At 61.5% G+C, this 23,292-nt stretch overlaps 9 protein-coding genes across 9 annotated transcripts; 2 read left to right on the top strand and 7 right to left on the bottom strand.

Moving 5' to 3' along the window:
* Positions 1-309: 309 nt before the first annotated feature.
* Positions 310-2,367, bottom strand: VTJ83DRAFT_6016 (uncharacterized protein; the record flags this gene model as incomplete). The annotated part of the gene is made up of 1 exon (XM_071012681.1): positions 310-2,367. One exon carries the CDS (start codon positions 2,365-2,367, stop codon positions 310-312), a length of 2,058 nt encoding a protein of 685 aa, XP_070865391.1.
* A 1,494-nt stretch (positions 2,368-3,861) lies between these two features.
* On the top strand, positions 3,862-4,535 carry VTJ83DRAFT_6015 (uncharacterized protein; the record flags this gene model as incomplete). The annotated part of the gene is made up of 2 exons (XM_071012680.1): positions 3,862-3,912; positions 3,987-4,535. The coding sequence occupies 2 exons, from the start codon at positions 3,862-3,864 to the stop codon at positions 4,533-4,535; spliced, it is 600 nt and encodes a 199-aa protein (XP_070865390.1).
* Positions 4,536-4,741: 206 nt separating this feature from the next.
* Positions 4,742-6,789, bottom strand: VTJ83DRAFT_6014 (uncharacterized protein; the record flags this gene model as incomplete). Its single annotated transcript, XM_071012679.1, has 4 exons — positions 4,742-5,378; positions 5,482-5,706; positions 5,862-6,297; positions 6,546-6,789. 4 exons carry the CDS (start codon positions 6,787-6,789, stop codon positions 4,742-4,744), a joined length of 1,542 nt encoding a protein of 513 aa, XP_070865389.1.
* A 753-nt stretch (positions 6,790-7,542) lies between these two features.
* Positions 7,543-7,856, top strand: VTJ83DRAFT_6013 (uncharacterized protein; the record flags this gene model as incomplete). The annotated part of the gene is made up of 2 exons (XM_071012678.1): positions 7,543-7,573; positions 7,702-7,856. 2 exons carry the CDS (start codon positions 7,543-7,545, stop codon positions 7,854-7,856), a joined length of 186 nt encoding a protein of 61 aa, XP_070865388.1.
* A 1,699-nt stretch (positions 7,857-9,555) lies between these two features.
* On the bottom strand, positions 9,556-11,859 carry VTJ83DRAFT_6012 (uncharacterized protein; the record flags this gene model as incomplete). Its single annotated transcript, XM_071012677.1, has 4 exons — positions 9,556-10,711; positions 10,785-10,918; positions 10,982-11,289; positions 11,370-11,859. 4 exons carry the CDS (start codon positions 11,857-11,859, stop codon positions 9,556-9,558), a joined length of 2,088 nt encoding a protein of 695 aa, XP_070865387.1.
* Positions 11,860-13,154: 1,295 nt separating this feature from the next.
* On the bottom strand, positions 13,155-14,548 carry VTJ83DRAFT_6011 (uncharacterized protein; the record flags this gene model as incomplete). The annotated part of the gene is made up of 2 exons (XM_071012676.1): positions 13,155-14,399; positions 14,462-14,548. 2 exons carry the CDS (start codon positions 14,546-14,548, stop codon positions 13,155-13,157), a joined length of 1,332 nt encoding a protein of 443 aa, XP_070865386.1.
* A 1,534-nt stretch (positions 14,549-16,082) lies between these two features.
* VTJ83DRAFT_6010 (uncharacterized protein) lies at positions 16,083-17,591 on the bottom strand (the record flags this gene model as incomplete). The annotated part of the gene is made up of 1 exon (XM_071012675.1): positions 16,083-17,591. The coding sequence occupies one exon, from the start codon at positions 17,589-17,591 to the stop codon at positions 16,083-16,085; it is 1,509 nt and encodes a 502-aa protein (XP_070865385.1).
* Positions 17,592-18,148: 557 nt separating this feature from the next.
* Positions 18,149-19,545, bottom strand: VTJ83DRAFT_6009 (uncharacterized protein; the record flags this gene model as incomplete). The annotated part of the gene is made up of 5 exons (XM_071012673.1): positions 18,149-18,167; positions 18,250-18,670; positions 18,741-19,245; positions 19,319-19,441; positions 19,543-19,545. The coding sequence occupies 5 exons, from the start codon at positions 19,543-19,545 to the stop codon at positions 18,149-18,151; spliced, it is 1,071 nt and encodes a 356-aa protein (XP_070865384.1).
* A 1,825-nt stretch (positions 19,546-21,370) lies between these two features.
* Positions 21,371-22,705, bottom strand: VTJ83DRAFT_6008 (uncharacterized protein; the record flags this gene model as incomplete). The annotated part of the gene is made up of 3 exons (XM_071012672.1): positions 21,371-21,882; positions 21,952-22,537; positions 22,622-22,705. The coding sequence occupies 3 exons, from the start codon at positions 22,703-22,705 to the stop codon at positions 21,371-21,373; spliced, it is 1,182 nt and encodes a 393-aa protein (XP_070865383.1).
* Positions 22,706-23,292: the final 587 nt, after the last annotated feature.

Raw genomic sequence — 23,292 nt, 5'->3', positions numbered from 1 at the left:
GCGAGGATATACATACGTATACACATACCTACATCTATCTGCCCTGGTGGGAAGAGGCTCCACGGCAAAGAATGTTTCGAGGCTGGATATCTAGGGAGGGGGGTATGATATTTTCTATTCATCTCCCAGGAACACAGGACGCTACATCAGACGAGACATCTTTTTTTTTTTTTTTTAACGATTCAATGATGAAAAAAAAGACAAGACATACACTTGGAAACATCCGAGACGTTGTCGAAGCTGGCAACCAAACACACCTGGGTATAGTAATATTGTTCATGAACCAATGCATCCGTCTCATCCCCATCATCACCACTCCAAGCGATCATCGCAAATAAGCTTCACGTCAAACTGCTCCTCTCCCCTCCACACCCGGGCCCCGGCGTTGCACCCGGCCACGGCCTCGCGGAGATCCACGATCATGCCCGGCGGCCCGCTGGCGAACACGCGGGTCGGCCCGCCAGCGACGCCGCCGGCGAACTCGCGCACCAGGGCCGCCACGTCGGGCCGCCCCGCCGCCACGTCCTCGGCGACGTCCTCGGCGCCGCTGCTGCCCGTCGAGGCCGCCGCCGAGGGGCCGTCGCCCTCCTCCGACGGCTTCTCCTCGGCGCTCTTGTCGGCGTCCGACGTGACAAACACCCTGACGCGCAGCCCGTGCGCCGCGCCGCGCGCCCGCAGCTCGTCCAGCTCGGGCTGCACCCACTCCAGGTCGGCGCGGCGCCTGACCACCCAGACGAGCTCGAGCTGCTGCTGGGCGCCAGCCGCCGCCGCCGCCGGGGCCGGGGCCGGGCCGCGGACGAGCTGCAGCAGCACCGGCAGGACGTAGGTGATGCCGGTGCCGCCGGCGACGCAGAGCACGTTGGCGTTGCCGGGGAGGGAGGAGGTGATGCCCGTGCCGTAGGGGCCCTGGAGGATGACCGGGGTGGTGGTGGTGGTGGTTCCCGTCGTCGTCGTCGCGGACGCGGCCTCGGCGGGGGCCCCGGCGGCGAGCTTTTTGAGCAGCAGGTCGGCCATCTTCTTGGTCTCGCCGAGCTTGGCGCGGAAGACGTACGAGTGCCGGACCCGGCCCCGGGCGTCGGCCTCGGGCAGCGACGCCGGCGTGAAGGGATGGCTCTGCCAGATGGACCCCTCGGGGAAGCACAGGAAAAAGTGCTGCCCGACGCTCCACGGCTTCTGGACGTGGTCAAGGTCGAGCCGCACCACGTCGCCGTGCCGCCGGTCGGTCCACACCCGGGCCGTCGCCTGGACCGAGCGGAACCCGTACCGGCCCTCCTCGGGCCAGTAGCCGTAGTGCAGCAGGGCGGTCCTGACGAGCCTCGCGCCGCGGTCGAGCCCCCAGAGCACGAGGCCGGGCACCAGGAAGCACTGCAGATGCTGCCAGTGGCCGATCAGGGCGCCGATGTACACCATGGCGAGCACGTAGTGGGCCTTGCGGAAGGCCTCGTAGCCCGTGAGCCGCTCGACGACGGTCCGCGTCGAGAGCAGCCACATGAGCACGAGCAGGGCCAGGGCGGCGACGCCCCAGCGGGCGTAGTCCTGCGCGATCCAGCCGTTCCAGACCTGCGGCTGGGGCTTGTACAGCCAGGCCTCGATGAGGACCCAGCCGATGGTGTGCACGACGGACTGCACCAGGATGAGATAGCCCGTCCAGCGGTGCAGGAAGAGGAAGCTCGTGTAGGGCACGCCCGTGAGGCGCTCGAGCAGCGACTCGCGCGACGCGAGCAGCACCGAGAGCGGCGTCAGCGCGTAGGCGAGGACGCCGACGCGGTCGGCGAACGGGCCGAGCGAGCTGCGCGTGTTGTAGACCTCGGGGGGCTGGTCCTTGATCGGCGTCTTCCACATGGCGTACTTGATGCCCACAAAGGACCAGACGGCGAGGTAGCCCGCGAGGACGGCGAGGATGAGGACCTGCAGGCGGGTGGTCCGGCCGAAGACGACGCGGAGCGGGGTCGTGGGGAGGAGGTGGCGCCGCAGGGTGCTGGCCGAGGCCTGGAGGAGACGACGCGGGGCCGACGCCCGCGGAGGGGGCGCGCCGGCTTCGGCCGCCGGCTCGGTCGTCGCCGGCTGCTTCTCCGCCCGGCGCAGGCGCAGGCGGGCGACGAGGGGGTCTTCGTGGGGGATCAGGCGGCGGCCGACGGCCCAGACGAGCAGGAGGCCGCCGATGGTGAGCCAAAAGATGCCCGTGTAGATCATGCCGCGGTCGTGGGCGCCGTAGACCTCGTCGAGGTACTCGCAGGATCCCGGGTCGTTGACGCAGGGCACGACGCGGTCGGCGTAGCCCCAGTGCGGCTCGAGCTGATCGGCCGCGCTGAAGTTTTGAATGTGCCGCGGGAGGTGGAGGGCGGCCATGGCGGGCGGTGACGACATGGCGGGCGCTCGGCGTGCTCTCCTGTCTGAGGGGGAAGCGCGCCCTGGATGTGAGGGCGTGTCTTTGTGTGGGAGGGAGAGAGAGAGAGAGCGAGAGAGAGCGAGAGATGGAGAGCGCGCGAGCGTGTTCTATGTACCACACACGCTTACCTATGTAGTCCAGGGGGTGGCTACGGCCATGTTCTTGTAGAAGACAGGCCGGCCGGAGCTGGCGCCGCCGCGCACGTCGGGGATTGGGCTCCGAAGAGCGGTGCTGCCATTGTCTTTTCCGCCAAGGAATTCCATTTAGGTTGATGTTACGGTGGAGTTGGAGCGTGAGCAAGTTAACTATTAATGATTGTGGTGGTGTTGGTGGAGACGGGAGTTTACTTAATATCGTCAAGTCCGCCATCCACACCACCCACCCACCCACCCACCGACACCCACCGACACCCACGCCGTCGGCGCGGCGTGCTGGGGGGGCTCGGTTACGTCTAGGTTATCCAGCCTACCGGGAAACATCCCACCTCGCCCACGCGAAATCCCATGCAGGCTTTCTATGTATGTACATACTCAGTAAAGTACTGTAGCATGCAATCCCACCCAATCTTCTGGTGTTTCCCCCCCCCCCCCCCCCCCCTTTTTTTTTTTTTTTTTTCTTTTTTTCTCCATTTCTCCAGGTTTTCGTCCCGTCGTCAGTGATGATGGATGCTTTTGTCAACAACCTACGGAACATGTCCGCCTTCCATCAAGGCGCTTGTACCTCAGGCGGTCCAAGACAGGTACCTAGCTCTGGCAAGCCATGAGAAGCTGTGCAAGGGCTCGTGACCTCTGCGAGGAAGCTTGAGCATCTTTGAGCATGTTTTTCCCCCGCCGAGCGCAAAGCGCGGTGGAGATGCCGGGCCCCTGCGCATCGGCATCAGGCTTGGCCCTGGCCAGCATGGGTGTCAGCATGGGTGCCAACATGGGTGCGAACCCGGGCGCCGGCGTGGGTCCTTATGCCTATGACTGCGTATGTACTTACGCCTCTCTTGTCCAAATCCGGCGCATTCTTGCTCACTCGCTCCCACGCATTTCCACAGGGCTGGCGAGTTGGCCCGGCCGCGGGACCGCGGGACCGCGGGGGGGAGCTGATGACCGGGATGCGATGGTGCCAGTTGCGCCACGCCGTCGGGGCCAACCGAGTCGAGTCCTGTGAAACAACACGGGCATGCCACTCGGCCATGCGTTCTATTTAAACAAACTGTTGCCCAAGCGGAGGGGGAATCCCAGAGACAAGGTTGAGGGATCATCCAGCTCGGTGCCGGCTCACGCTTACACCGTCCAAGTACATACATAGATACACGACTAGGGGACTCTTATTACCTCCTCTTCTTCCTCCTCCTCCTCCTCCTCCTCCTCCTCCTCCTCCTACCAACTGTCCCGTCTCGTCTCGTTCGGCGACGACTCAGACCACCACCTCCACGCCTCTCCTCCATCTGCCCAAGAAACACTTCACACCTCACCACCGCCAAGATGGATCACGGCGACCACTCCTCTCACGCCGAAGCGGCGTGCAAGATCTCGGTATGTGTCTCTTTGGCTTTCTTTTTTGCGTTTCGGCCTTGCCTTGAACCCCTGCTAACCCGTCCTCCAAAAAGATGCTCTGGAACTGGTACACCATCGACGCCTGCTTCCTCTCCCGCTCCTGGCACATCACCAGCAACGGCGCCTTCGCCGCCACCTGCATCGGCGTGGTGCTCCTCGTCGTGTTCCTCGAGGCCCTGCGTCGCATCGGCAAGGAATACGACGAGTACCTCCAGCGCCAATTCGCCGCCCGCGTCGCTCTCATTGCCGGCGGGGCCACCCCCCCGGCAGCCTCGGCGGATGGCGCCGCGTCCGACCCCGCACGCCAGCCCGCCGAGGCCCTCACGCCCCAGACGGTCACGTTCCGCGCATCGCCTCTGCAGCAGTTCATCCGCGCCGTCATCCACGCCGCGACCTTTGGCGTGGCCTACATTGTCATGCTGCTCGCCATGTACTACAACGGGTACATCATCATCAGCATCCTGATCGGCGCCCTGCTGGGCAAGTTCCTGTGCGACTGGATGACGCGGACGGTGGTGGTGGGCGGCGCGGCATGCACGCCGCCCGGGAAGCAGACCAGCGGCGCCACGGTGGTGGACGAGCCGACCGTCTGCTGCGGTTAGAGAGACAAAAGAGAGAGAGAAAAAAAAAAAAAAAAAAGGAGGCGGTGTAGCACGAGATGGTTGTTTTGTTAGGGCTATGTACGGCCGGTTATGATACCCAAATGATAAATAAATAATAATTAAAACATGAAGGATGGGATTCAGCACACCTGCATTTTCCTTGTCCCCCCCTCGCCAAAATAAAAAGGGGAGGGGGAGGCGCTCAGCTAGCTGCTCGCCACGGCCATCACCGGCGCCGCGTGAGTAACCTTCATGATCTCCTCCGCCAAGTCCAGGCTCGTCTGGTGGTGCACCGCCTTCTTCCCCTTGGCAACCACCTCCTCGTGGTTTCGATTCCACTCCACCACCTGCTGCACCATGCCCTCGAGCGTTGTCATGACGCCCGTGTAGCCGATCCCTCCCTGGCGCACGGGCTTGCTCGCCGTCTCGTTGGTGGCCACCAGGTGCGCGCAAATGCTAAACACGGCCGGCGTCAGGTGCTTGGCCTCGCCCGAGACCTCGGGCAGAAGCATGTCCAGCACCAGCCGGCGCAGCCACGACCACGGCACCTTGGCCCCCAGGCGCCTCCGCGCCACGACGTACCCCTCCACGACGTACGACAGAAGCAGCATGGCCGCGGGCGGCACCGAGACCACGCGGAAGGGCGTCGCCGCGAGGGTGCCGGCCAGCTGGTACATGTCGCTGTTTCGAATCGGCGGGTTCGGGTCCGTCACCACGAACGGCCGTCCGGCCTGGGGCAGCGACGCCGCGGCGGACGAGCCCGCCAGCACCGCCTCGAAATCGAGATGCGCCACGGCGACGTTGTCGCTGTGCACGAAGCTTTGCACGATGTTGGACACCCACCTGCGTCACGGTTAGCCTCTTCTTCTTCTTCTTCTGTTCCTCCTCTTCATCCTCCTCCAACAAAGAAAGGGCCTGAAGAAAAAGAAGGGGGAGGGTCTTTTACGTCGGAAGCACCGCCATGGCCAAAGGCGCGCCGAGCATGTTGTCCGTCGGATCTCCGTAAATGCCATTCACAGGCCGGATGCATCCCGTGCGCATGTCCGGGCCGTTGGCTCCGCACACGATGCGCTCCGCCGCGGCCTTGGACGCGGCATAGTTGGCGTAAAACTCGTCCCTCGGCCGCAGCGGCGCGAAGAAGTCCTTCTCGTCCAGCACCTGCCAAAACCCCCTGGGCCACGGGGTATCACAGGTCGTTTTCGTCGCCGCCGTCGTCTTCGCCGCCCCGGCCCGGGCTCCCTTCGCCTCCCTGCCCAGCCCCCGCAGCAACCTCCCCGACCACGCCTCCCACGCCCACCCCCCCAACGCGGCCCTCCAGGGGCTCACCCACAGCCCGACCGGCCGCAGGGCGATGCTCCCGCTCGTCGTCGCGACCAGCACGTCGGCCCGGCCTCGCGCGCCGCGTCGGCCACGTTCTGCGTGCCCCGCACGTTGACCGCCTCGCACACCGCCCGGCCGGGGCCGTCGGGGGAGCGGTCGGCGGGGACGATCACGGCCGCGGTGTGGAAGACGGTGAGGGGCAGGCGGGCGACGGACGCGGGCCAGGGCTGCGCGAAGGCGCGCCGGGTGGCGGGGAGGGACGAGATGTCGGCCTGGGCGAAGCCGACCTTTTCTTCTTCTTCTTCGTTCTGTCGTTCGTCTTGTTCGGCGGCGGCGGCGGCGCGGAAGGGTTGGCGAGGCGGCCGGAAGTCGACGATCCGGATGCTGGAAGGGGGTTGGCCGCGCGCGAGAAGCTGGCGCACGATGGCGCTGCCCACGAGGCCTGGTTTCGGCGGGGGAGTTGCATGGTCAGCATTCCGCGTCCTTGTTTTTGCGCACACCGGTTTCTACGTCGGATCTGTCGGATATCATGCCACATGATCGGATGAGATCAAGGCCGATCCGCCACGCACGGCTCGACAAGTCTTGAAACAAAAGCTCCCGGCTCATCCAACGCGCCCGCAGCCAAAGGCTTCGTGCCACGTCCTCACCACAAACGCCAGGGGGGGAGGCCGGAAGCCCGGTACGTACCAGAACCTCCCGTCACGATGTACCGCCGCTCGAGCTTCGGCGGAAGGCGGGCGGCGTACGTGGCCGGCGTGATGGGCCGCGTCTCGAGCCGGCGGTATGTCTCAACCAGCTCATCGCGCGTCCAGCGAGTCGGCGACAGCTTGGCGACCTCGTCGGGGATGCCCAGCAGCAGCTGGTTCAGGCGGACCAGGTAGGCCACCGCAAAGACAAGGGCAAGCAAGAGGAACAGCGCGAGGGCCGTCATGGTGATGGGTGTTGTCGAGGTTTCTCCGTCTTGCTGGGTTTCAAGGCTTTCGGCGCCCTGGGCGTGAGGGTTACATCGCGCAGAGCTCGAGGTTGGCCTCTTGGAAGGGGTGGCGTGGCATTTTATACGGTTGCCCGGCCGTGCTTTTGTTGGAGGGTTTCCGAAATGGGGCGTCTTCCGATCTTCTTTGCCCGGCAACGATATGAGACAAGCCAAGATTGCAAGAGACAACAAGCGAACGCGGTTGATGATTCGCGGCGCCAACACAAAGCACTCAAGGGTCACGACATCTCACAGGTTGGTGTTTTGTAAGTGGCCTTGGAGGATGAGGCTTTGGAGTTGCTAATAGTCGCTATGCCCTTTTTTACCACCCCCTGGATCTACCATTTCCCATCCTCCATGACCAACAGCGGCTTTGACCCGCATTCCCCAGAAAGCGTCCTGTAAGCCGTTGCGGTGCCTCGTGACTCGGTGGCTCGGTGACTCGGGCGATCCCATGGTCCGTCTATCCGTCGAGGTCGACAACCACCAATAGGAATGCGCCAGAGACCCATGGGAGCCGCCGGTTCCGTGCCGTCGGTGGACTCTCGCCAACGCTCTCGGGCCCCGCCATCGTCATCATCATCAACCACCTACGCAAACGACAGGAAAGTAAACCGCGCCTCTCCTGTTATCGTGCTGATTCACCTCTCGTCAACCTGTCCAAACCTAGACCAACACCGGGTGTCTGTCTGTCCTGCAACCCTTCTCGCCATGTGCCACAAAGCGACCTGCGGCACTTGCAGTATGTGTGCCCCACTCTCCTGTCTCTCGGTCTCTGGCCATGATGATGATCTCATGAGAACCCCGCCCATGCCTTCTTTCACCCTGTTGTGCTGTGTACTCGGTTCGGATGCTCACCCATACTCCCAGAAAAGACGACGTGGTTCGGCTGTGGAAGACACGTTCCCAGCGTCATGGACGACGTGCCGAAGGAGAGCTGGTGCACATGCGAACCCCAGGTCGAGAAGAACGGCCAGAGGTATCCCCCCCAGGGCACGCCGCTGGGGTCGTGCGTGGTATCTTGAGGAGGTAGGAAGGTGTAGGAGCCGGAGACAAGACGCATGCCGGCTACCTAGGTGCCGAGATGAAGTGGAATAGATCTCATCTCTGGAATGGAAAATGGTTGGGAGGTGCTCCTATAATTTGCAGCCAAAAACGCGCCCGACGCTTCAACCATGAGGCAAGGGGATCTCTCCGCAGGACGGTGGTCATCTGCTAGAACCGAGTTGTCGGTGTGCAGTTTTTATTCTTTTCTTTTTTTGTTGAAAAAAAAAGGAGGATACCTCGCTCTTTTCTCATGAATGCCATTAGCATTCGGGGGGCCTGCCCAGCTGGCCAACGGCAGCAACATCACCCCTTCAGGAGTTCAGCGGCTGGGGTTGTGAATCTCCGGCATGAGGATCGTTTCCCGACAAGGCCAAAGACGAGGAGGGGAAGACACGCCACGGGGCCTAATACCCAATAGGTCCGAACAAGGTGCGACACGCAAGGAACTGAGTGTAGATCTCTCCAAAGACCAAAAACCCCGCGAGCTTTTGTGCCGTAGAGGAACTGAGAGACGGCTTACTACTATTATACCGCATGAAAATCATGCAAGGTGTGGTGCCCGCTATTCGCCCTGCCCGAGTGGGCAACGCAAGGTTCCGCGCAAGCAAGCAAACGATGGCCGGCGAGCGTGAATTCCTCTGACCTCTCCAACTGCCAGGTTCAGCTGCCAATCCTTGTTTCTCTCCATCTGTTACGGTCCGACTCGGGTTGAGAATCCGACTCAAGCCCAAGATCTGAGTCAAGCCAAGCGTCAAATCGCTGTCCGCCCAAACGCGGCATCCTCCAAGTACCGTTCGGTGAAACCCATCGGCCTCTCCAGGTCCTCGTTGCAAGCCGTCCAGGACTTGGCATCTTGCCTCCAGAAACGGGGTGTACGAGCCGGCATATCCCATCATCCCTCACGCACCACATCTGACAGCGGCGGCGGCGGCGGCGGCGGCGGCTATGATGAAGGCTTCACCGGATACCAGCGTTCTCGCTCAGATCTACGGCCTTGACGGGGTGACTATCATCCGCCTTTGCCTGGACGTCGGGTTCTTCCGCTCCATGTTGGCCATCAAGGTAGCTCTGTAATTCATTGATCCATCCTGGGAGCTGCCGACAGAGATGGATGTATCTTTAAAGGGGGGCATTCGAAGTCTGAAATCCGGGCCGGAGCTGGTAGAATCTAGCCGGTCATACCTAGGGTCACTGCGAAGGAAGAAACAAGGGGAATAAGACCCCTCGTGGTTGTAGCACTCCTATGCACAGGAGTTGGTGAATGGGTATGTGACCTTGATTTTTATGAACCGGATGAGGGCTATCGTACGTCAAGAATCAACATTCCATGTATATTGATTCATTATGGCGCCGGTCTAACCGCTTGCGCAGGTGTTGAGGTGCGAAATAGTATGAGGTGCTGATCCGATAATACTACCATTGTACCACCGCCGGCTGCAGGTAAACAAGGTGGAACACGAACATGCTATCAATCTTCTGATTATGTCTGGGATCCCAACATGTTGCAAGTTCAATATTCTAGGAGAGGAGGACCCTCGACGCACGGAAACAATCAAAACAAATCGCCCAAACCAACCGTTCCCACACAGCATCGAAGCAATCTAATGAATTATAGCTAACCGGCCTTCCTACAAACCATTTTTCCCCTCTCTCTCTCTCTCTCTCTCTCTCTCTCTCTCAAAGAGCCAAACACATCGCCACCTCAAAGCACCCCTCCCACCCCCCTTTCCCTCCCCTCTTCCAAAACCCCTCCAACACCCCCCTCGCAACCTCCGACACCGCCGCCCCCTGCTCCCTCGCCAGCGCCGACAGCGTCTCTGCCACCCACTTCCTCACCCTCTCCCGAGCGTCCGGGCTCCCGTCGCCGCCACCACCACCAGCATCCTCATCGTCGTCGTCGATCCACCCCGGCGCGCCCGCCTCCACGCCCGCCACGACAAGCGGCCAGACGACCCTCCGCCTCGTCCGGGGGGAGGCGACGCAGGCGGCGAGGGAGGCGCGGAGGCGGCAGGCGTGGTGCGCGCGGAGGTGGGACAGGGAAGAGACGGGCCGCGGGGCGGAGGACGGGCCGGCGGGCAGGACGCCGGCGGATTGGAGGGCGAGGAGCGCGTAGAGGAAGGTCGCGGCGTGGTAGGCCGTGGTGAGGTTGAGCCAGTCTTGGCTGCGGTGGGGGTCGGAGCCGGGGTGGCTCGGGGGAGCGCTCCGCTGGGGCCCGGAGGTGGTGGTCCGGAGGGCGGCGTTGAGCCACATCCAGGCTTCGTCGGTGGGTGGTGGATGGTCGAGTGGTTGTTGTTGCTGTTGTTGTTGATATGGCCCCTTTGGAGCTAGGTTCGGGGGGGAAGAAGAAGCTTGTCCGAGAGGAGGAGGAGGAGGAGACCCGAAGAATGACACGCCGTTCACGTCGCTGGATAATACGGTGGGTACGGGTACCAAGTGTTGATCGCAGCATAACCCAGTCGGGCTTTGATTTCCAATCGCATCTTCTTTGGCGTTGCTGCTGTTGCTGCTGCTCTGCCCATTCCGCCGCGGCAGTTCCGTGTCCTGGCCTTCCGGATTGTTCGCGCTCGCGGCACGCTCCGTGCACCAGCTCAGGGGGTCAAACGCCTCGATTCGCGCAAGACACAGAGCCGCGGCGCAGGCGGTCTCAGGGCCTGGTGGGAGGCCGCGGAGGTGGTTGATCCAGACCACCTCCACGAGCAGGGGCGGTGGGCATAGAATGCTTGGGAAGTACGTCTCGGTGTAATACTCATCGATGAGGCAGAAGGTTTCTTCAGGGGACGCGAGCAGAATCTGGCTGTTGCGGGGGCTGGTGCTGTTGGCAAAGATGTTGATGCTGTTGGATGGAGGTTGGAGACGCGTCAGCGCAAGCAAGATTTCAAACAACCGTCTCTCCTCTTGGTGCTCACATGCACAGCGCCATGAGGCTTGGTTCTATGAAGGGATACTTCCGGACGAGGTCCGGGAGGGATCCGTGGAACTGTAGCAGGCTGCGGAAGCCATTGGCGTGGATGTGCCAGCAGGGCGTGTAGGATTGTTGGAGCTTCCCTGGGGTCAGCTGGCGGGAACGACGAAGATACAGAAAGGCCGGACAGGGGGTACCAACCATGGTATAAAGCAACGTAAACACCACCGAGACGGCTTCGAACCCCTTTCGGCCCTCTTCGGTCGCGAGGATCATGCGCGCGCCGCGAATGGCAATGTCGCGATGGCGGTACAGGCGGCGCCAGAGCGGCTTGACCGCCCGGTCCGTGGTCGGATGCTCGGCCGACTGAATGATGCGGTGGCTGATGACGGCCGAGACGAGCATGTGCAGGACAGGCGACGAGACGGCTTCCACCACGGCCACCGGGGCCACAAACCGGTTGGGAGCAAGCTCCGTCTCGGCGAGCTCGGGGTAGATGCGGGTGTTGTCTGGTGCAGGGTCAGCGCCATGGCGATCCTAGGGGGCGCTGCCCTCTGTTGACGGGTAATCATCACGATCCGGCGCTTACAATATTCCACGGCCTCGAAGAGATCGTAGATTTCCGGGCGTATCTCCTGAACCATCGCCACCCCGGGGCTGTTCGTCTCCGACGAGTCGCCATCGTTGGCCGTGCCGAGCTCCGGGCATCCCTCGGCGCGCTGCTGCTCCTGCGGTTGCGGCCGCGGCTGCTCGGTGACGTTGGACGCGGCGGCCGCGGAAACACCAGATGGTGCCGCATCTCGGTGCTGCCGCTTCTTGCGGGGGCGTGAGACGACCCGGCCCGGCGCCAACCACGTCAACGGCTTTCGGTCCGCGTATCCCGGGCACACGATGCCAGCTGCGCGGCACCTCTTGCAGATGGGCTTGGTGCCGTCACAGACCAGGCGCCGCCTTCGACACTCCCAGCAGTGCGCGCTCCCGCCCACCTCGGCGCATTCAACCGAGAACACCTCCTCGGGACGCACGGTGGGCGGGGGGGTGCTCCGCCTCCAAGACAGGATACGCATGATCGTTGTCATGTCGGCTCGTCCGTTGCTTTTTTTTTTTTTCGACCGATGCCGTTCGATTTGCTATGTACGCACAAGCGCTGGTCGGTTGAACGACGTGGTGGTAGCTCTGCCGAGTGGGATGCGGGTTGAAGTATCCGTCGAGTTCACCGCAGACACACCCCATGCTTAGTAGTACACTTTGTAATACACCGGGTCCTGTCCCCTGGCCTAGCGCGCTCAGCCCTGTGATGTTCCAGATCCCGGCCCGGCTTTTGGAGTTTCTTGGGTCCCCAAACGTTGGTAGGGTGACATTGAATGTCTTGGCCATGTTTTCTCCTAATCGGGCAAGGGCCCGATGCCGTGCATGACAGGGGTCTCACATCAACGACGACGTCCTGCATGGCTTGAGGAACTTGCCGGTGAGGTTTGAGGATGGGGGTCTACTGTGTAGTATAGTAGTACGTTCCAGAAGCAAGCTGAGTAGCATGGTCTCTATGGTACACAGTACATACGGTACCTATGCTGCCAAGAGACATGAATCTTGGCAGAGTTGGATGGGGTCGACGGAACGGAGAAGCCGCCTGGATTGAACGGAGGCATTTCGTTGGTACATGAGAGGGCCGGTTGTCCCCTTCATCATGCCCATGGGGTTCTCCAAGGGCCTGCGTTCACCAAACCTTTTGGTCCACGCAATGTGGCGGGATCTCGGCTCTATACATGCTTCTTTTCCTCCAAGTCCTGTGGAGGAGGATCCCGATATGATTCCTGGGCGGGCTTGGCATCGCTGTGGCACTGATGAATCCGGTGGCTGGTCGGTGCATGGTCAGACCTGGAGACAACGGGCGCCATTGCAAAGTAATAACGAAGACGCATAGAATGAACGTCCATGGGAAATACACCATTGTTTTTGTAAAATAAAAATAAACGAGATACAAGAATGATAAAGCCCAACAATGGGATAACTAACCCACGGTCAAACAAAAAAAGACCCAACCTACAAGAATTATAAAAAGCCTACAACGCCTGGCGAGAACCAGCTCTTAAGCATCATGACTCGTGATCGTGCCTCATGAACCTGCCCCCCCCCCCCCCACCACCCCCACCACCACCAACCCCCACCGCCCTCCCGTGCCTCATCCTTCTCTTGCTCCCACGCATCGTTCCTTGACCCCTCACTTTGCTTGTTGCTCGATCCCCCACCACAACCCGCCTCCCCATTCCTTGCTCTCTCTCTCTCTCTCTCTCTCTCTCTCTCTCTCTCTCTCTCTCACACACACACACACACACACACCTTTCCCCTCCCCGCCCCGCCCCCCTTCTTTCCGCTACGCCACCACCGCATCCCAGTTCTGGATCCCCTTTTCGCAGTGATTCGTAATGTTTTTGCTCCCCCTGACCACCGCGACCGTCCGGCCCCCCTGCATGACCGTCACCTGCACCGGCCCCGTGCGCCCGTTGAACGGCACGCTCCCCGCGTACACGCCCGGCCTGCCCATGCCCGCGGGCGGGACCAGCGTCAGGGACCGGGCGTAATCCTCGTCGTCGCCGATCTTGACCTTGACGCTCAGGCCCTTGTCGCTGTTGAGCAGCGCCGACCAAAACACCTTGTCCGCGAGCACCTCCTCGGGCGGCATCTCCTTCTGCCCGTGGCTGGCGGCGTTGGCCACGGTGCCGCCGCCGTCGCACGCCCGGGCCGGCGAGGGCCGGTAGTAGATGACGGCGGTTTCTTGAAGGACCCGGGCCGGGGGCCTGCCGTTCTTGTAGACGGAGATGTACCAGGGCAGAAGCTTGCGCCAGGCGTCGTGGGGCATGTCCTTGGCGTAGTTGATGGGGGCCCTGCCGTGCTCGAAAAGCGCGAGCTGCTTCTCGTGGATGGGGCCGATGTAGTGCGACTCGCCGTAGTCGTTCCAGGTCAGGATCTGGACGTAGTCGGGGTCGACCGAGGCCACCTGGTTCCAGCGCAGCTCCCACAGCCCGTCGCCGCGCCAGAGCCAGTTCTTGTTCCACCCGGGCAGGTTGGTGTAGAACCAGGGGGAGACGGGCATCATGTACCCCTTGCCCCCCAGGGCGGCGAGGTACGCGCGGTCGAGCTGCGTCGAGATGGACTTTTTGCCTTCGGGCCACGCGCCCCAGCTGGCGAGGCCGTCGGCGACGCCGCCGCCCAGCTTGACCGCCCGTTCCGGCCCGGCCGAGGACCAATCGGGAATGAAGTAGAGGTCGGGGAAGACCTTCTTGATGCGGTTCCAGTCGTCGGCGCTTCCGGTGCCCTCAAAGGTGGTGACCATGGGGCGGGTGCCTTCATGCTTGAAGTAGACGTCGCGGCCGGCGTACTCGTCCAAGAGGTCGACGATCTGGTCGGCTCTCCAGGGGCCCTGGGCCTCGTAGTCAAAGCAGAAGAAGAGCTTGAAGCCCCCCACCTTCTCGGCGGCCTGGAAGGCGCGCTTGAGGGACCGGACGTTGTTGGAGTCTTGAGAAGCAATGTTGAGCGCGAAGCCGTCGATGAGCGACGCCTTGGCGAGACGCATGTCGTTTTCCCACTCGGACAGTTCCATTTCGGGCGTATTGCCCACCTGGTAGGCGTCAGATCGAAATTCCGCTGGGTAAGGGGGGGCAAGCGTGGAGGCGGACTCACAAGAAGGTGGGCAAACACCTTTTTCGTCGCCAGCACGGGCGTGAATAGCAATAGCGCCGCCACCAGGGCCGCAAACAAGTGCTTCATCTTGTCGAGTTCGACGTGCTTGAACGATTCAAGCGGTGTACTAAGGAGCGTGTGTGCCTGACGCCGTGGTGAACGACGGCAAGGAAGGTTGGTGATGCGGTTGAAGAGTCAGGAGGTGAGCCCCCCCTCTTGTTTTGACGAAGTCTGACGTGGGCCAGCAGAAGGAGAGAAAGTCAAAATTCCGGATGCCTCATAAACCCTCGGTAGCGCGAGATATGCCGCACAGCAACATCAGATCAGGACCAAAATCAAAAACGACAAGCTAAATAGATGGCTGGGTAGCGCCCCTTCGCCGTCCACAGTGAACCCGAGAAGAAAAGAAAAAAAAAAATATATAATGGCTGGCTGGGCGGATGGAGTCCCAGGAGTCCGGAGGCGGGAATGGGATACAATTATACGTCCGTCTGGACGTCCAATCTCCCAGGAGCCGGCAGCGCCGTGGAGCGGGCGACCGGACTGGCAGACATGGCCAGCACCCGTTCCGCGACATCCTTGAACCCTTGAGGCTCTGTCCGGCTTGAGACAAGATGATGAAGGGCCGTGATTGGGAGTTGGACATGTCTAGAACTGCATTCCCATGACCTAGCGCCTGCCTGGACTTTGGGGAGTTCGAGCCACACAGCTGACGGACTGTACGGAACAATGCGGTCCGCAACGTTGTCAAGCCCCTTGTCACCCAGGCCTATCCCGGGAGACGGAGATCATGAACGGTTCCGGGTCCCTGGGATCTCGCCCTGGGACTTCGTGCTCGGCTCCGGGTCCCATTGGCCGAGGAGGCCCAGCGGGGTCTGATTGCGGTACTCGGATGGTCTTCAATGTTCCACTCGTGGGCACTTTGTTTCTCCGTAAAGAAGTTCCTTACATGGCGAACCATGTTGGGCATCGCGTTTTTCCCGGGTGCGGAGTAAGATTACAGAAATCACCCCACTGCCGCGCGTACCTTGTGCTCTCTAACCCCTCTGACAGGCGCGGCGGCTATCCAGCCTCCTCCATTATCGGCCTGTCTAGTTCTTTTTTTTTTTCTTTCTTTGGCGGTTAATGGCTGTCCTAGTTCGAACCAGCGCTGTCCGGTGGATACCTTCATTTTCCTGGGCGGGCCTAGGACCCTATTTGACCCTACCTATCTACTGTGTAGCATGTACCTGCTTGTACATATGCATGACCGGTTTCCGCATGAACTGACGATCCAAGACCTGCACGTTGGCAGCATGCTTTCCCTTCCCTCTTCATGTTACAGACAGCGTCATGTCAGGATCGTGGCAAGGCGGAGGAATGTTACAAATCTCAAGCAGCGTCTCGCGCAAGCTCTCACATCCGGTGAGGCTTGTCATTGTCAGAGTGTCTCGGTTGGGTCGTGCTCAGATAACTTAAGTCATGCGCTTCGGTCCCCACACGCCGGTGGAACCGGACAAGCGCCCGGGCCCGCACGTGGGAGGAGAGACATGCCATCCATGCGTTCGGAAGCGCTGTCTTTCCCTGGGCAAAACAGACTTACACACCAACATCCATGTTCCATCGTGCCCAACACCAACCGCTAAGCTCGTGGGCCCGTCTCGTCCGCCCCTCTCGCCTTGGTGGTGTACACGCCCGTCGGCACGGCGTGATAGCCCAGCGTCCCGACCCTCAGGGCCAGATCGCTCCTCCACTCCTCCCCTCGCGCGATCTTGTCCACGGCCCTTGCAATCGTGTACTCGGCCCGCCAGCCCAGCTCCCTCTCCGCCCGGCGAGAATCGTAGACGCGATCCACCCGCCTCAGGAACCGCCATCCCTTGCGCGCAAACACATCCCGGATCCCGGGCACCGCCCAATCATACGCCCGCTCGACGTCGCCACCCCCCAGCGCTGCGAGCAAGCGGTTCTCCTCCTCCTCCTCCTCCTCCTCCTCCTCTTCGTTCTGCTGGGCCCTCATTTCCCCATCCGCCTCCTTGTCACCAGTGTCCTTTCTACCACCACCACCACCACCACCATCATCATGATCACCACCAGCACGACTCGCCCGTAAAAACGGCGAGGGGGCGCTCACCACGTATCTCCCCCATCCCACCTCCCCTGCCCTCTCCACCGCCGCGACGCACGCCCCAACCACATCTGCGATGTCCACCCGGCGATACGCCAGCTCGAGAACCTTGAGGTTGTCCCCTTCCATGGTCGCTCTTCCATCCCCGGCCTTGTCCCCGCGCAGATCGTTCTTGGCGTCGTCCTCCTCCGGGAAGAACCGCGCGACCCGGAGCGCGACCACCGGCAGGCCCGTCTGGTCGTGGGCGAGCTTGCAGAGGTCCTCGGCCGCCGTCTTGGTGACGCCGTAGATATTTTTAGGCCGGGGCGCGACCGACTCAGAGATGAGCGCGGCGGGGCGCTTCGGAGGCGGTGCAAGCGCGTGGCCAAACGCGGAGGTGGTGCTGACGAAGATGAAGGCGCGCACCGGGACGATACTACCTCGCCCGTCCGGGACGGCCCTTGCTGCTTCTGCTGCCGCCGCTGCTGCTGCTGATGATGATGATGCTGCTGATGATGCTGATGCTGATGCTGATGCTGCTGCCGCCGCTGCTGACGACAACGATGATGATGATGATGATGATGATAATGATGATGATGACAAGGATAAGGACAAGGACAACCCCGTCCTCGTCTCCCGGACCGCCTCCAAAAGCACGGCGGTCCCCTTCACGTTCACCTCGCAAAACTCGGCCCACCCGTGCGTTCCCACGTGCGGCTTGTGCAACGTCGCCGCGTGCACCACGTGCTCCGGCCGGTATCTGGCAAACACGTCCCTCACGAACCCCGGGTCGGCCACCGACCCGACGGCTGTCGTTGTCGAGCTCGGCAGCACGTCGATGCCCACGGGGTCGTAGCCGTAGCTCGGCAGCGCGAGCATGAGGGCCTTGCCCAGATGCCCTGACGAGCCCGTGACAAGGATCGTGGGTTTCTGGGGGTCCGACATGGTGTTGTGGCGGTGCGACCGTTGCGGCTTGCCGGCAAGGAAGCTTGTTCGTTCGTTCGTTTGTTCGTGCCAGCAACGGGCAGGCGGTGAGGTATAGTTCATGCGTTACATGCCTCCGGCATCCCCTGACGGTATCCCCTACATATGCAAGGCAGGGGTGAGTCATGCCGATGAAGGCCATGCAAGTCCCTTTTCCCTTCTCTTGGGCCTGCTGCATGTGGTGTTCCATCGGCATCCGCTTGGTTTCTTCGTCGAGGATTCCAGCCACTCCCTGAGCTACAGACCACACGCAAGCTCATTCGTATCCTCCATGCCAAGCCGTGAAGACTGGCTGACTCACACAGGTGATAACACGCCACGCATAGCTGACAACACGGGGAGGAACAAGGAGATGGGCAGCTTGTGCTGTCTAATAACGAAGTCGTTACTTCTCATTATGACCGTATCGCTAGGATCCGACCAAGGCCTGTTGTTTGCTGTCTGCTTGACAAACGAAACCGGCCGGTGTATCATAACTAACCAAAGAGCAAGTTCCTACTGGGGAATTCTACCCGAAGGCATACAGAGTAATCCTAGTCCCATCAAATCCCGACACCCAACTCCTCTTCCCAAATAGCCTGGCAACCCTAAACCACCCGACGCTAGAAGAAAGGAACAATTTAAACGGGGCCGAAGATGCTGCGGTGGTGCGTTAGCAAACTTTGGTCCCGTAACAAGCTCGTCCAGGAGCTAGCGGTAAACAAGGCCAAGGGACACCTACGTCTCCATGATGATGCCCGTGATCTGGTACGGGCAGGCGTTGGACGCGGGCCGGCGGTCCTCAAAGTAGCCGTAGCCCTTGGCGGCGCACTCGCGGGGGATGCGGATCGAGGCGCCGCGGTTGGCGACGCCGTACGAGAACTGGTCGATGGCGCCCGTCTCGTGGCGGCCGGTGAGACGCTTCTCGTTCTCCTCGCCGTAGACGGCAATGTGCTCCTGGTGGCGGGTGCCGAGCTTGGCAATGGCGGCCTCGATGTGCTTCATGCCGCCCTCCTCGCGCATCTCCTTGGTCGAGAAGTTGGTGTGGAGACCGGCGCCGTTCCAGTCGCCCGGGATCGGCTTGGGGTGCACCGACACCTTGACGCCAAAGTCCTCGGCAATGCGGTGCAGGAGGAAACGGGCCACCCAGAGGTGATCGCCCACTGCGAAGCAAGGTTAGAAAATGCTGCAATCGCAAAAGGAAATGGGGCTCCCGAAGCAGAAACGACGTACTCTCAATGCCCTCGCACGGGCCAACCTGGAACTCCCACTGGGCGGGCATGACCTCGGCGTTGGTGCCCGAGATCTTGATGCCGGCGTACAGGCAGGCGCGGAGGTGCGCCTCGACGATATCACGCTGCACGACGCGGCCGGCGCCAACGCCGCAGTAGTAGGGGCCCTGGGGAGCCGGGAAACCGCCCTCGGGCCAGCCGTAGGGGCGACCGTTGAGGTCGAGAAGGGTGTACTCCTGCTCGAGGCCGAACCAGGGCTTGTGCTCGGCGTGGGCCTCCATCAGCTTGGCCGTCTCGTGGCGGTAGTTGTACTTGTTGGGGGTGCCATCGGAATCCCAGCACTCGCAGAGGACCAGGATGTTGCTGCCAAGACGCAGGGGGTCGGGGAAGACGGCGACGGGCTTGAGGTAAACGTCCGAGTTGTCGCCGGGGGCCTGGTTGGTCGACGAGCCATCAAAGTTCCACATGGGAAGGTCCTCGGGCTTGTACTCCTTCTCGGGCAGCGTCTACATAGAGAGAGAGAGACCTGTTAGACGAAACAAGCTCTCGGAAGCATGCGGGAAAGCTGCAGCATCGTACCCTCGACTTGGACCTCGTCGCGCCCTCCGAGTCGATCCAGATGTACTCGGCGATGAGGGTGCCCTTCTGGGGGAGGGACTGGTACTTCTGGAGAGTAGCCGTGTTGGAGGTGAATGATGGCGCCTGCTTGGCCGCACATGGGTCAGTTACGCGTCCTGTCTTGTCATGGCATTGCGTCCATGACATGGCATGGTGGGGCAGCAGGGTGAGCTTGGCGGGCGTACCATGGTTGCGGCTGTGGTGATTCTGATCAAACAAGAAGAGACAAAAAAAAAAAAGCAAAAGACACCTTCTGGAGGTTTCCGGGGGTCAGGGAAGATGGGAGATGGGAATTGGGATGGATGTAGAGGAGCTCGAGATCTCCGGGATACGGGATGCTCTGGGGTTTATGAATGACGGTGACGGGGAGCAAGTTGGAGCTGGTCAACAGTGCATCTGACAGTGCGTCGGCTGGGAACGGCCGATCCGAGGTGAGGTTGCGATAAGTGATAGCGGTTTTTAGCAGTGGACAATTACATCCATCCATTATCTTCAGCCCGTTCTTGGGGGGGGGGGGGGCCAACACCTAAACCCAAGACCCCTAACACAAAGCAAGCCAGAAAATGGAGCACCGCCACGCCGCGCAACCAACGCAAATCCTCCCCATGATCGCCCCCCTGCGGCGAAGGAAAATAGGAAAGACACGGGACGGTCATCCCGACCGCCACTGTGCGAGTTGGGACTTGGCCTTGTGACTTTCTGGTTACTACCTCTAGGTACCTCAAGTACATACTGTGTACGCGGCTTGGATGGGATTGGCCAACGGTCCATGGTTGGCTTATGGCACTGTGCCGGGCCCCGTCAGCGGAGTGCGGTTGTCCTTTGCCTGGTGGCTTGTTGTGCCTTGCTTTGTGCTGCTGCCTCGTGCTTGACGAACTCGGTCCCGGTCCCCATTCCCCAGGCTCCGTACAGTGCGAGGACCACACCGTCATACCTCGCGGTATGTACCCTCCAGGCTACCAGGTACCTTACCTACCAACCCGAGCCGGACTTACATTCCCCCCTCCCCCTCCCCCCCGGGCAGTGCAAGGGAGCCGCCACCACATCACTCGGGCTGCGAATGCAGTGCATTTCCCCCAGATAAGGTACCTCCCCTTTGTCCCGCCCTCGTCGCAGAAGGCAACGGGAGGCAGCAATCAGCGGGGAAGCAGAGCGGATGTATCGATGTGTCGATGTGATTGCCGTCTCCATTGCAGATGGAATATGGAAACGACGAAACAGGGAAGCATGTGTTGAAACCCCTCCACCCCTCCTTCCGCGGGGGAGGCCATCTTATCGCCGCCGCCTGATTGGCCAGGCTCAGCCTCTTACAATTGCAACCAAGTCATTGGGTAACGGCGGAGCCTTCCGCATGTCGCCGCACGTCGGCTCAGGTCGGGGCCTGCCTGCGGGTTGCTGCGGGTTCATCGCGCGTTGCTCCGGCGGTTCTCTCTTGTCCCGCCCAGCCAGCCGGAACGCCCAATGGGAACCTCCCCGCCCTTCACACCCCCGTGATTCCTCGCGGCTGGCTGAGAGGTGGGATGCTAGGCTTGGTCCCCAGAACAGAGAGGCATCACGTTCCCCCCCTTCTTATCAGCCTCTTCGGGATCAAGACATGCGACAAGCGTTTTTGACAGCCGATGGATCTGCGAGGTCGGCGATTCCTGGCGAGTCAGATCTTCATCGACAACGCGATAGTATTGGCAAAAAGAACACGGTACCAAGCATTACAATTCGCTGTTAATCACAAATGCACTCCCTCGCCCGCTTCTCTTGGCCCCCGCCATTGTCTGCGGCAAAAAGCAACGAACCACGCTGCCGGTTCCGAGCCGTGTTTTTCTCGGTTCCAAATCCCTCAGGCAGCCCTGCGCGACAACCTTGCCGCCCTGCTTCCGCTGCCTCCCACTCACTTGCTACCTGCGTCTCTCCCACGTTGATGGGGGTTCAACGCCAAGCATCCCAGCCTCTCCCACGTCCTTGGGTGAGCCTCCCTCTGGCGGCCGCCGCGGCGTGCTCCCTCCATCCCGCCCTCGTTCACGGCAAGAGGCTGGAGCGGCTCATGTTCCGAGACGCCTCCAAGGCGTTTTCGCCATCCTCCAGGTCCTCAGGGCGATGGCTGATGTCCAGGTATCGGGCTCGGGGCCGGCTTGCTCTTCCCCTCGGGTGATCCTCGCCGTCGTGGCTGGGGCACGAGGCAGGCCGCGAGCGGATGGGGCTGGTGGACGGTGGAGTCCCCCCATCCGTGGTGGCGAACTTGCCGATGCTCTCCACTACCGTGTCCTCAAACTCCTTCCAGCTGCCCTTGCCCTTCCACCTGCGCAGGATCTCCGACACGCGCGTAAAACTGGTGTAGAGCTGGCCGCGATTGACCCCGTCGTCGCCGACGCGCCGGTAGACCTTTGTGCCATCCAGTCGCTCCAGCACCGCCATGGCATCGTTGACGTCACGGAAGCAGCCCCAGGCTTGCAGACGGCAGCTGGCGATGTCCGGGTCGAACATGGCTGCCACGTGCAGCAGCGCCACATCTTCGACGTCGACGTACCAATCTGGAGGGGGCATAGTATGTCAGCAGCTGTTCGGACGAGGCTACAACGCAACCACTGGGCCAAACGTACGGGCTTGCGTCGGGCCGGCGCCGGGGATCACCTCTCCGGCACGGCCGTAGCGGTACAGCCGCCACAGCCAGTTCCGCCAGTCGGTCGTGTGCTCGGCCCCCAAAACCTGGCCGATGATGTTGGACGGGCTGACCACGTTGATCTTGAATTCCGGCCGCTGCTCCTCGTACCACTCCCACAGCTCCTGCTCGGCCCTGACCAACGCCGAGTTTCGCACCACGTGGTCGCCGCCGCGCGGGCTTGTCACCGCCCGCATCGTGTCCTTGATGTTCCACGAGTCGTCCGTCACTGCCACGTCGCGCGGCGTCACCAGCGGCGCGGCCGCCACCATCGAGCTCGTGTAGACGACCGCCTGCACCGTCGCCTCCCGCTCCGCCGCCTCGAGCATGCACGTCACGCTGGCCGCCGTCAGCGACCAGACGTCCTCGAGCGTGTTGTCCAAGTTCGGCACGGCGGGGGAGTGCACGATGGCGTGCACGCCCTTGACGGCGTCGCGGTAGACCGACTTGTGCAGCGGGTGGCCGGGAGACAGCGAGACGCGCTCGAACCGGCCGGCCTTGATCGGCTCGGCGAAGACGCGATCCAGCTAGGTCGCGTCCGTCATCCAAGGCGTGGCCGCCCGGACGCGGCATCCACGGCTGAGAAGCTGGTGGATGACGGCCAGGGGGACCAATTGCGTCGCGTTGGTGACGAGAACGAGGGTATTGGGCGGGATCTCCACGGGGGAGAGTGTCACGGTTTGTTGCTCCGTCATGGCGATGGCTGGTTGGGTGAAGGAAAGGTACAAGAAACGATGCGGTAAAGTATTCTTGGGTACTGGATTGTGATGAACTTGATGTTCAAATGCTGCTGCTGGATGTCGATATCTAGCCCCAGCACAAACGTGATTGGACTGAGAGTCTGACTGTGGAAATCCGATGGATGGCTTGAAGATGGGCGAGTTCCATTTCAAGAAGCACAGCCGGAAGCGAACCTGGGGGAACACGCTTGCTTGCCTTCTGTTCTGGCTCTGGCGGATTCGGCTTCGCTCTTTACTTGGCAGACGTGATCTGCGGTAAAGCAAGTGCCTATGAAAGACTGGGTTCTCTGATCAGAAGGAGCTCTGTTCCGTAAAGTCGACGGCTTTCCACCTCACTGCGTACATGGCAAGAAGTTACTAGCCAGATCCGATTTCCAGCCTAACGGTCCGGCAGTCTGTGCCTTTGCTATGCGCGGGGACGTGCCATCCCACAGCCTCACAGCAAGTGACCTCATTCGTAACGCCAAGCCACCCACTTCAACACGGCAGATGACGAGGCCACGGAAAAGCGACGGCGCCAAATGCCATAGTATCAGCGCGAA

The sequence above is a fragment of the Remersonia thermophila genome, chromosome 5 (assembly GCF_042764415.1).
Source record: "Remersonia thermophila strain ATCC 22073 chromosome 5, whole genome shotgun sequence".
In the NCBI taxonomy this organism is placed as follows: Eukaryota; Fungi; Ascomycota; class Sordariomycetes; order Sordariales; family Chaetomiaceae; genus Remersonia; species Remersonia thermophila.
Note: the sequence above shows the minus strand (reverse complement) of the source record. Positions and strands in the feature narration are given on the sequence as shown.